Genomic DNA, 12,033 nt, shown 5'->3' on the forward strand with positions numbered 1-12,033 from the left:
TGGTTTTTATCGTAGAGCGTAAGCATTTTCAGGGCAGGATCCCTTGCACATGATACCTTTCTGTTTTCCACAGCACTCACTACAGTGCTCTAAATTTGTGGGCATTCAAAAAAATGGCATCTCTCAGTCAACTCTTAACATAGACCTCCCCTTTTAAAAGCATTCTTATCTTCACCTACCTAAAGCAAGGCAAAAAACAACCCAATATTTATGTTTTCTGGAATATACGATTATTTTTTAAATTCACTTTTAGTTTACAACATTCAGTTCCACAAGTTTTTGAGTTCCAAATTTTCTCTCCCTCCCTCTCAGAATTACTGTTTTAATCATTATTTTCAGGGACTCCAACTATTCTTATAATATTTCTCCTCAATCTGTTCTCCAGATCAATCGTTTCATTGATGAGATGTCTCACTTTCTCTTTTTTCATTCTTTTGATTTTGTTTTACTATTTCTTAGTGTCTTAGAATGTTATTACCTTTCAATCTCCCAATAACAGTTTTCAAGGAATTATTTTCTTCCTTCAGTTTTTTATACTCTTTATTTCTAGTTGGTTGATTCTTTTCATTATTTTCTTGATTTCCTTGGATTGTTCTTCTCCCCTCCCCCCTAATTTTTCCTCAATCTCTCTTATTTGATTTTTAAAGTTCTTTTTCAGTTCTTCCAAGAAATCTTTGTGCTTGGGACCATTTGACACTCTTCATTGAAAAAGGAGTGGCTTTTTTAGTTACATTATCTTCCTCTGAATACGAAAACAGATCTTCATCACTACCCAGGGTTTCCACAGCTCGATTTTCTCAGGGGAACCTCATATGTGCTGATGCACAATTTGCTATTCCTTCTTAAAATTTGATTCAATTATCCCAATGTATTAGCTACTTCTTTCATTTTAATGACTGATAAAAATGTTGAACAGAAATGGGTCAAGTACATTAGACCTCCAGTAAATCACCAGAAAACTCTGCACATGCATAGCGTGCACAGTGAAATTAGAATCACAGATGATGCATCAAAGATACTGGGCAAATGAGAGGCAGCCGAGCTCGACAATCCTCACTTCATGCCTTATCCAGGGCAAACTTATCATCCCTTGTTAGGAAAAACTAACAAGAAACAGGACATTCACTATGCCACCCAAACTTGCTCCCCTTTATCAGGGGGAGGGATGCACTATGTACCTCATTTCTCCGGCATTCTCATTTGTTTCACATCTCCTTCTTTTGGTGAGCTGTTTTGTTCGTATACAATTAGCACACACTCACATTCTCCCCTACATATAATCTAATAGATCCCAATTATTAACAGGAAGGAAAGTTGTGCCGACGAACACAAATTTGATATAAACGTTGTCAGGGGTAGTTCTCCTCTCCCCAATATTTCTGCACGTCATTCCCAAGAACTATGAGGGGAGCGTCTCCAAAGTTCTGCAAACAAAGATGAATTCCAACTCTGCAGTTCTATGGTCTGATGATGTAACAACTAATAGAACAGGTAAACAATAAGACTGGCTTGAAAGAATTGTTTTCCAATGAATACATCCCAGATGCAGGCTCACAAACATCAATCACCACTGGATAACATACTGGGGAAAACTGGAACATTTACCCCGTTTCAGTATTTTGTGCACCCTCTCTTCTCAATGCTAACCAGGAGGTCTCTCAGGGTATCACTGCTCTAAGTTTTGGTCCTCATTACTACCGGAATAAACACTGGTCTTCCTGATTCCAGTCTCCCCTCCATGCCACTGCCCATGTAAGTGTATGAATAAAGCACTCTGCTACTCCATTCCATCTATTCAAAAACCTTTAGTAGCTCTCTACAAAATACAGACTTTAACTTATCATTCAAGGTCTTCAACAGCTTGGCCGAAATTATCTCCTTTTCAGCTTTCCAGACTATGTTTTTGTCCAACAGTTTTATCAATTGTTATGGGAATGGGAATCTAAGATCTTCCCTGCCCCTGGGCCCTTTGATAGGCTTAAGTGACTCTGCTGGTACACAAGGAGATTTCAAACACTGGATACAATCTTTTCTTCTCAGAGTTTCCAGAATCTCATCCAGTCAGAAAATGCCTCTCCTCACTGAACTTGTTTATTTAGTCACATTGATAAACACTAATGGGTGGCGATCCAGAACATTTCTGCATGGCCAGAGAAAAGAGAAGAAATCAATCCAATGATGGAAGTTGCAGCTGCAAACATAAGACTACTAGGGGGCACAACTGAGCTGATAGACATTGGGAAAGAAAAGCTCCCTGATGGCTCAGAAAGACCTCTTCCTCCTATTTTACTTGGAAAACTGGGCTCAGATCCCCCCCCCAAAATACTGTGTATATCTATGGACATCTGGATGTACAGCCAGCAGCCCTGGAGGATGGCTGGGACAGTGAGCCCTTCACATTGGTAGAAAGAGATGGAAAAACTGTATGGAAGAGGTGCAACTGATGACAAGGGACCAGTACTTGGATGGCTAAATGCCCTGGAAGCTTTTCAACAAATCAGGATATCCCTGTCAATGTCAAATTTTGTCTAGAAGGCATGGAGGAATCTGGCTCTGAAGGCCTGGATGACTTGATTTTCTCCAAGAAAGATGATACTTTCTTCAAAGATGTGGATTATATTTTTATTTCTGACAACCACTGGTTGGGGAAAAAGAAGCCCTGTATTACATATGACCTCAGAGGAATTTGCTACTTTTTTACAGAGGTGGAATGCTGTGACAAAGACCTTCCTTCTGGTGTGTATGGTGGTGCGGTGCATGAAGCCATGTAAGATCTCATGACTCTGATGGGCTGCTTGGTGGACAGAAAGGGACACATTCTCATCCCTGGTATTAATGAAGCAGTGGCTCCTGTTACTGATGAGGAGCTCTTGCTATATGAAAAGACTTGACTTTGATTTGGAAGAATATGCAAAAGATGTGGGAGCAAAGACACTTCTACATGACTCAAAGGAAAAAATCTTAATGCACAGATGGAGACACCCATCCCTGTCTCTTCATGGAATTGAAGGAGCCTCCTCTGGAACAGGAGCTAAAACTGTGATTCCTAGGAAAGTGACTGGCAAGTTCTCAACAAGACTGGTACCAGATACAGTACCTGAGGTTGTCGAAAAACAGGCTGTAAGTTACTTGAATGCAAAGTTTACTGAGCTAAAGAGCCCCAACAAGTTCAAGGCATACATGGGCCATGGTGGAAAACCCTGGGTGTCCGACTTCAATCATTCTCATTACCTGGCTGGGAGAAAAGCCCTGAAAAGAGTTTTTGGTGTTGAACCAGACTTGACCAGAGAAGGGGGCAGCATACCTGTGACCTTGCCCTTCCAAGAGGCCACAGGTAAAAATGTGATGCTGCTGCCTGTTCGATCAGCCAATGATGGTGCTCATTCACAGAATGAAAAACTCAACAGGCATAATAACTACATAGAAGGGACCAAAATGCTGGGTGCATACCTATATGAAGTATCTCAACTGAACTGAGGCATATACTTTATTCCCTACTTTGGAGAGTAACATCTAACTGGAAAGTTGGTTAATCTGGTCATTGGGTCATTTTTCATTAGGAGGCCTCTTACTTTTCAAGCACCTACAAAAGCTTTGAACATCTGCCTTAACTATACCTACTATACAATATTACATAAAAATGGAACCACTTGAAGACACAAGCCTATATATAAATATTTAATAGGCTATCAATTGGGGAACAACTCATTCTCATGACTTGACAAAATTCTTTATATACGTTTGATATATACTGGTTCTCAGTTAGCACTCTCCCATATCCATTCCTTTTCTCCCACAACTCTTCTTGTCTGGAATGGTCTTTTTAACCCTATCTCCCACCCCACTTTCAATCCATGATGAATTCCCTCCCTTTCTTCAAAGCTTGGGTTCTACTTTCTTCAATAAACAATTCCTAATCTCACACCTAGAGGGGCTCTTTCCCTCCTTGTTTTTTTTTTTTTATCACTGTTCATATGACCACTCATATACATTTCTGCCTAATTTATAAGGTGGTTTCACAAATAAGCTCCTTTAGAGCAGGGGCTGTGACTACAGACAATCTATTTGTATACACACAGTCTGTCACTATATTCTGCATGCGGGAGGCTTTCAGTACCTTGGGAGAGAATGCATTCAGCCCTGCACAGAGGCTAGTGCCCCCCTCGCTAGTGTGAACATCGTTCCTTTTGATCCAAAACAGAAGCAAACTAGGAGCAGGGGAAGATTCCTTTCTGCGTGTTGTCTATTGATATTTAACCATCTGTCTTTGAACAGAGTATTTCTTCAACAAACATCAATTAAACATTTTCCGTATCTGAGGCATGATGTTAGGCACCAAAGAGAAAAATACAAAATTCAGTAAGGAGCTTCCATGCAATCGCTTCTACTGCTCCCAAACGTGGCTTTTTAAACAACAATTTCAGCGGCTTTGTAGTCCTTCGTTTTTTTTCTTTTTTAAGAGGCAAGGCTCAGACCATTCTGGGAATGTTTTTTACCCTAATGACGTCCATTAGGGGTCTCTTTCCGCTGTATTTACTCCTAGTTATATTCTCTCTGGGGGCAGGTAGATGGCACAGTGGACAGAGTACCAGGTCAGGAGTAAGGAAGGCCTGAGTTCCAATCCGCTTTCAGGCAATTACTAGCTATATGCCCCTGGGCAAGTCACTTAATTTCATATGCCTGATTCCTCATCTGTAAAATGAGCCGGAGAAGGAAAGAGCAAACCACTCTAGCATCTTTGCGAAGAAAACCCCAAATTGGGACATTATGATTGAAAAATTACACATATTCCCTCTCCATTAATTTTCTGTAAGTGTCCTTTTTCAAAGTTGAAGTCAAAACACTTTCTTTAAATCTTTTTAAAATGTTAATGTTTTCTGTATTTTTGACCCAAACAGAGAAGCTCCACTGATACAAAATGAAGCCAACAGGATGACTACAAATGAATTAACACCAGGCATCCCACAAATGTACTCACCTGGCAAAATGAGGTTCATCAAGATTATTGTTTCATTATGCTTGACAGAGGGGGAGAGAAGGAGGAGAGATTCTTTTCTTAGAAATCTCTTGAGAAAAGTATTTCTATAACTAAAACTAACAGCATTAAGCATACAATGGGTGCTTAATGCTTGTTAACTGATTAACATTTCAGATCATAGTCAGAATGTCAGCATTAATAACTACTGTATGGAGCTGGGTTTAAATGTGGTCTGATTTTGCAAAATCTACTTCTAAGCTAAAGGGAATTTATCTGTCTGTATGAAATCCAAGACAATGACCACTATCTGAACAAAAGCTTCTTTTACTAACCAGTTCTTCCTCAATGGTCAGAATTCCAGAATAGGAAGTTCCTTAACCTATTCAAATATGAAATTATCAGAAAGAAGTCAAGAAATTTAACAGATGCTCTCCTTTTAGCAAACAAATCTTTCACTAGATGGCAGGAGAGCAAAAATGCTGTTAAAATTCTAATTTTGCCTAATCCAAAATTGTGTTATCTCAACGAACATTACCCTCTTACCCGGACTGACTTATAGTGTACTCAACAACAGAGACACGTCTAAATCAGAACTGACAAGTCTTTCTTTCCAAAGCCCATCCTTGTCGTCTCGATGCTTCACTGACCCACAAGGACAGCACTGCCCTCCCACTAATACCACTTCACCATCTCAGTATCATGCTGGCCTTCCTTCTCCCCTTTACTCCACGTACACAATCACTTGAAAAGTATCGTCAATTCTACAAGGATGGCTTATGTTAAAAAAAAATCTTGCTTAGAGTGTTGCCCTATTGAATGAGGCAAGCTCAGAAAAATGATGAACTAAAAGGAGTTAATCTTAACATATAAGGTACAGGCATTCTATTAGCCCTGGCCCTGAGCTCCCTTCCCCAGGAATTTTCCTAATAAGACAAATCCTGATCTGATCACGTGGGGGTGGGGTGGGGGGGTATTGTTTTATCAGAGCCAAGTTTATAATCCAGGCAGGAGGGTGATTTCTGAAGGGGATCAAAGCAACTCCTGAACTGGTACTGCACTCCTCATTTATGAGAGATCCATCACATTTACCAGTGCAGCCCCCTTGCTCAGAAGAGAGGAGTCACATATATATCACCCCCTGCCTCCCTCCACCCATAACACAGGGGGAAGGGAAATCATGAGGACAGTGGAATTACCTTACTGGGCAGTGGAGATAGAACACGAAGCCTAGAGTCAGGAAAATCTCAAATATTCAGTAGTTGTTCGAACCTGGTCACATCACTCAACCTCAGTCTGCCTTAGTTTCCCTAACTTTTATAACAGAGAGAATAGCCTACCTCCCAGAGTTGTGGTGAAGACCAGAAGAGAGATAATGATTATAAGGTGCATGTCAGTACAGAGCTTGGATAGGATTTTGGGAGGGTTGGGAGATTTGAAGAAGGTTTGCCTGAGGAAATTATAGGACAATTAGATTTAAAGCTGTTAGGTACTTAAGAGACCATTTAGTACAACCCAGTGATTTAAACTATGAGGAAACTGGGACCCAGAGGTTAAGTGATTTGCCCAACTCATGCAGTAGAGTGAGTCAGAATTCAAAGCTTCAACTCTAGAGTTCCTTCTAAGACACTCTGCCCATGAGAAGCACAAACAGGTACATCAGGGTCTGAAGCAAAGATAAACACAGCAATGACCATTTTTTCAGTGGCCTCTAAGCTTAATGAATACCAAGGTATGCTTCTAATCAAGGGCTTGAGGAGCTTCCATATCTGTTCCTTTCCTATTCAAGTTCTGCAGACAAAGGTAATTTATTCAGGAGGGCCTTCAGGCCTTCAAAGGCCAAATCAGACTCTATTCAACACTCACTTAAAGGCCCATGATGGGTAGAGTACTGTGCAGGAGAACACAAGAGAAGTCTTGGTCCCTCCAAGGCAGGGAGACTTCATTCACAAGAGAGGCCAAACACCACACAAACCTTCCCCACTGAAATCAATCCAGGTGCAAAGAAATGTGAGCTACAAGGAAGCAGGAGAAGCGATACCAGGAGAGTCTAATACAAGAGGTGAGTAAAGAGCTATGTACATGCCTCTAAAGAAGGGACTGCTAACTTTTTTCGTGCCATGAGCGGAAGTCTATAGACAACTCCTCCGAAGGTTTTAAATATCTAAAATAGAGAATTAAAAGTGAAAATAGCACATGAAATTAAAAATGAAATGGACATAAACTAACAATATTAAGATAACAAATAAAGTAACACGTAAGATCATAGATACCAAATTAAGAATCAATGCTCTAAGGCTTTAAAAAGAAAAGGTGAAAACTGAGGACACTAACGGACAAAATAGCACAAAAGGAAAGTGTAACAACATGTAAAACAACTCGGTCCAAATGAAGTAGACACCACGTTTAAATAAGGTTGGCTGGGAAAGAGACCCAAATGAGTTCGGAGACCCTAGTGAGCTAGACCTTAAAAACCCATCTGGGGACGGCTAGGTGGCGCAGTGAGTAAAGCGCTGGCCCTGGAGTCGGTTCCGGCCTGAGAAGCTTAACACCCACATAAAAATACTAGCCATGTAACCTTGGGCAAGTTACTTAACCCCAATTGCCCTCCAAAAGGCAAAAAAAAAAAAAAAACCCATCTGTATTCTTCCTTTCTCTCCTCCAAGCCTCCAGTCCATCCCATGTCTTTCCTTAATATGTAGAAGGCGCTTAGTCAGAGTGAAAGTGTCTATTCCGAGAGACTGCTCCCAGAGGAAGACTGCTGGAAGCAGGAGGAGTGATCAGGATACAAATGGAATCTTCACCTTTCTCTACTTGCATGAGGAATGGTCTCTGTAAAATGGGCTAATAATGCACCACAGAATCATTGTGAACATAGACTTTTGTGCATCTTATGCAAATGTGAGGATTTTTGGTTTTTAACAGACAACACTCTTCCTTTGGGTACACATCCTGTTATGTTCTCTCCCCAAGATCAGGAGCAGCTCAAATACAAAACTCGCACTCTATGAACTCCCCATAACCACCACCACAAGCTTAACCAGGACTTCCCCTCACACCAGGATGGATACAGCCAAGGACACTGCCCTGCAGAACTCTGAGCACCAGCCTCACTGCCAGCATCCAAGGTAACTAAGGCCCAATGACTGCTGACCCCTGGGGCAGGCAGGCAAGCCACAGAAGAGCCCAGGTGGCCTCCTGAGCTTCACTGACTTGACAGTCTTCTCTATTATCCTGGGGATTTCACTGAGAATTGAGAAACTTTGGGTCACTGTGGTTTATGCCTTTTACTCACTTTTCTGTTTTGAAGAATATTGCACAACCGTCCACATGTTTTCTCTCCTGCTCAGACATGATTTTGGCACGTGATTTTGGAGAAAAAAATCCATCATATCCACGCTCCTTTAATGCCGGCAGAAAGAGGGTGAAATATTGCTCTGTTTCCACTTCCTAAGGAAAGAGAAGAAGAGTCATCATCCACAAGACACTGAGCAAAATCTAACAGCTATCAGAGCTCAGGACCATGAGGAAGGATTCATTTAAAATAAAGAAGGGTCCCTGCACCAACTACTATGTTTTTACCAACTAAAATCTGAGGTATTCAAAAATGGCCATAAAAAATAAAAAGAATCAAATGCCACAGGAGGTGTTCAATGGATAACAGATTTCCAGGTAAAGGGAGAAATCTTTTAAAATTATGAATAAGTATTTCTCATTTTCCAGTCTCACCCATTGACCCAAGAAAATCTTACAGATGACTAAACTAAGTAAGAAGATTGAGTGACTTGCCCAGGGTCACACAAGTAGCAGTGAAGGCAAGATTTTGGCTCAAGTCTTGCTGCCACCAGGCCCTAGATACAGACTGTCCTCTTGTATCCTGACTCCAGGCCCTGTCCAAACTGCATCTTATTAAATGAAAGTTTTTAAAAATAACCTAGACATCTATAGAACAGATGCTTTCCTCTAGAAATTAAAATGGCTAGAAAAAAAGAGAAGGATTTGATTAATGGGTAATACACATCAGAAATGATCTCTACTAATTATATGCTCATTCAAATCAATGGGTTTCTCAAGACTGACTCTTCTGTTATTGGAAACACATCGTTTAACTATGGCTTATTTTGCTTTTCCCTGCCTCTGTTCTTTTCAGAGTATCTGACTTTCAAATGCAGCTTTAGCCGGTGATACTTGTGTCCCAGGTGAACACATGAACGGTGAGGAGTCGAAGGAAAAATATTAAAAATATAATGGCAACTTAAAATTGCCCTTTTACTCCCCAGACTTAAAATATAGCATTTATGGTCTTTCTTAAAAGAACTTATGTGAGAATTTATGGCTGTAGATGATTTTTTTTAATGATCTTCAAACCCCTTACATATTCTTTAAATTACTGGTAAAACCTGACCAAGAAATTACCTACAAATAACTATTTTAACTATAAAATGTTCAGAAACTAGCAAGCAAAAGAGAGACCACTGCACAACAATGTAGTTTTATTTCAATTAAATTTGCTTTTGCAAAGTATGACATAACAAGGGAAATTCTAAACCTCAGCTGAAAGAGTATTAAGGAGTAGGGAGAGCATAAGCAAGAGAACAATTGTAGAGAAACTCCACTTTTCCTCCAAGTGCCACTTTAAGACATGAGCTTGCTTTTAATTATTCACATTTATATTAATAAAGTACTTCATAATTTTCTGTCTTGTCAAATTCATCAATGATTTGTTCCTAAACTTAACTGCTTAAATTTATGACAAATAGCTCAGCCTCAAAGTGAAATACAATCAAGAAAAGTTGAAGGGTCTATCTGGGATCTGTCAAATTTTGTATTAGCATGAAAATGTTCACTTAGTTTAAAAAGGGGACGGGGGGGGAGTCCTTTACGTATGGTTTTCTTTTAGGCATAACATACTTGTTCTGAAGTTTAGCTAATTTTTTAACCAGTTTGTCTTTAAGTGAAAGACAATATAATTTCTACTGTTACCTGAAGACTAATGATATCTGCATCCCAGTTAACAATCTCTTCCATAATTCCCTTTTTCCTGTACTCCCAGTTTAATGCCCAGGATGGGCAGTAGCCATAAAGCTGCCGGGTGGCGTACTTATCACATAGCACATTATAGCACATAACCGTGAATGATGCTAGGGAGAAAGAGGAGAAAAAACAAGGGACAAAAAGGAGAAAATTAGGCAGCTTGCTTGTCGAAGAAATATAATGTAGATGCACATATACGTACATACACTAAGCACATACATATACGTACAAGAATTCATTCCCCAAGGAAAAACCAAGAATTTCACTGTTAACTGAGAAATGCCTAGACAAGATTTTCTGTCAGTTCCAATATGCTATAAAAACCTAACTGTGCAAACTAATGGGACGCGGTGATTTTGTAAAAAGTCTTGAATTATAGAAGTTTGGAATTCTGGAATTTTGGAATTCTCCTGTTTTACTACTATTCTAGAACTAGACTAACAAAGCTCAGACTACAGCCGTTTCTTAAATAAAACACGTTTTATTTTTGGCAGAATAATCAAATTTCTGTAAGCTTAAGTAGTTTAAATATTCCCCATAAAATTGTATTTCCATGACTCATTTCCTTATCAAAAGTTTCCCATGTAAATTTAAGCATGAATTTTGCAGAAATTCACAAGTCTTTTTCTCATCCAAAAGTCACAAATTCTCCCCTCTCCCTTTCAGTAGAAGACACTAAAGAGTAAGTCCATAAACTTTTAGAGGTCTGAAATCAGGATATAAACTATTCAATACACAAGATCTAATCTTGAGACTAATTTCCTAAGACTGGTTGCTAAGTTAAACTCTAATTTCCATGAAAAGTAAAAGGACTATAGCCAAACCTATGACACTAAAAATCAACTATTTATGTGATACTCATGGGAGTCGGGCAAATTCAGTTTTTACCTCTGTCTTCCCCACTCTAGGCCTGGAAGCTGTGGTGGTTCAAGGTAGAAGAGGAAAAGGCATCAGCCACTGACCAGGTTAATCTTAAAGCCACCATAGATCCTGGTGCATGCCTACAGTTTCCCAGGATGGAGCGTGTTCTTAATTCCAAATCAAAGGAATATCTCAAGGCCAACTCACACAAGGCATACTTCACTGTTCTTGATTCAAGTTCAAGTCTAACTAGACTTTTAGCTGGCAAACCCAAACCCCTTGACCTTCCTGATTTAGAGACCACTTAGATGACTACCTCTCTCATTTGACAACGATGGATTTTATCCTTCAGAAGGTCAGTTGGCTTTTTAGCCCCATTCCATGGTTATACATAATGCCCTAAACTTCAGCCATAACTATTTATTGCATATCATATTGTGTATTGTACAACACAAAGGGAACAATTAACAAATGGTAATCTTTACCTATCTCGTGTCAATAAATAAACTCTTCACATTCATAGAACACATTCACATTCATTCTTTATCCAAAAAGTCTATGTCTAACTAAGGAACATGGCCACAGAATAAAAACAAATTATTACAAGCACTTCAACAGGAATATCAAGAACATAATTATTTCTGAAGTCAACAAGTATTGTCGTAACCGCTGCTCTAATTCTTAATGAAAAAGAGGTGGCTCAAGACCTCCACAGGCCAAGAAACCTGCAGTGCATAATATTCTAATACCTCAAAAAAGAGCTCCTTGGAATAGAAAAGTTTCCCTCCAATGTTTAAAAAAAAAAGAAGAAACAAGAAGGGAAGAACTTGCTTCTATACTAAGTTAAATACATTAAATTCAGAATATGTAAGCGCTTTTTAGGAAACCATCAGACCCTGTGTTTGGTCCAGAGCATTACTGCACCTGCATTTTTGGGAATTGCCCTCCCCATAATACAGGGCTCACACTGACACAATCCCATTGATGATCAATTTTAACAATACCGTACACGTAAATCCGTGTTAATACCCGAGGTTAAGGCACAGCTATGTTTTTAAGAAGCAAAACATTTCTGAAATGAGCAAAAGGTTAAATGGATGATCAAGTTTCCATCCTCAGAACACCTACCAAATTTACTCATTTCTGAGAATGCTTTCACTCTT

At 39.5% G+C, this 12,033-nt stretch overlaps 1 protein-coding gene and 1 pseudogene across 2 annotated transcripts in view; one reads left to right on the plus strand and one right to left on the minus strand.

Annotated features, from left to right (window-relative positions):
- Positions 1 to 12,033, minus strand: part of CNOT6L (CCR4-NOT transcription complex subunit 6 like) — a 74,991-nt gene that overhangs the window by 16,741 nt on the left and 46,217 nt on the right. For both annotated transcript variants that reach the window (XM_069092664.1, XM_069092674.1), the window contains 2 exons: positions 9,959 to 10,116; positions 8,271 to 8,425 (listed from right to left, as the gene is read on the minus strand). In XM_069092664.1, the coding sequence (XP_068948765.1) occupies positions 8,271 to 8,425; positions 9,959 to 10,116 (313 nt within the window). The remainder of the gene's footprint in view (positions 1 to 8,270; positions 8,426 to 9,958; positions 10,117 to 12,033) is intronic.
- LOC138164770 (cytosolic non-specific dipeptidase pseudogene) lies at positions 239 to 7,731 on the plus strand (annotated as a pseudogene).

The sequence above is a fragment of the Petaurus breviceps genome, unplaced genomic scaffold (assembly GCF_028583685.1).
Source record: "Petaurus breviceps papuanus isolate PSGF00001 unplaced genomic scaffold, PetGlider_PUasm1.0 126, whole genome shotgun sequence".
NCBI lineage: Eukaryota > Metazoa > Chordata > Mammalia > Diprotodontia > Petauridae > Petaurus > Petaurus breviceps.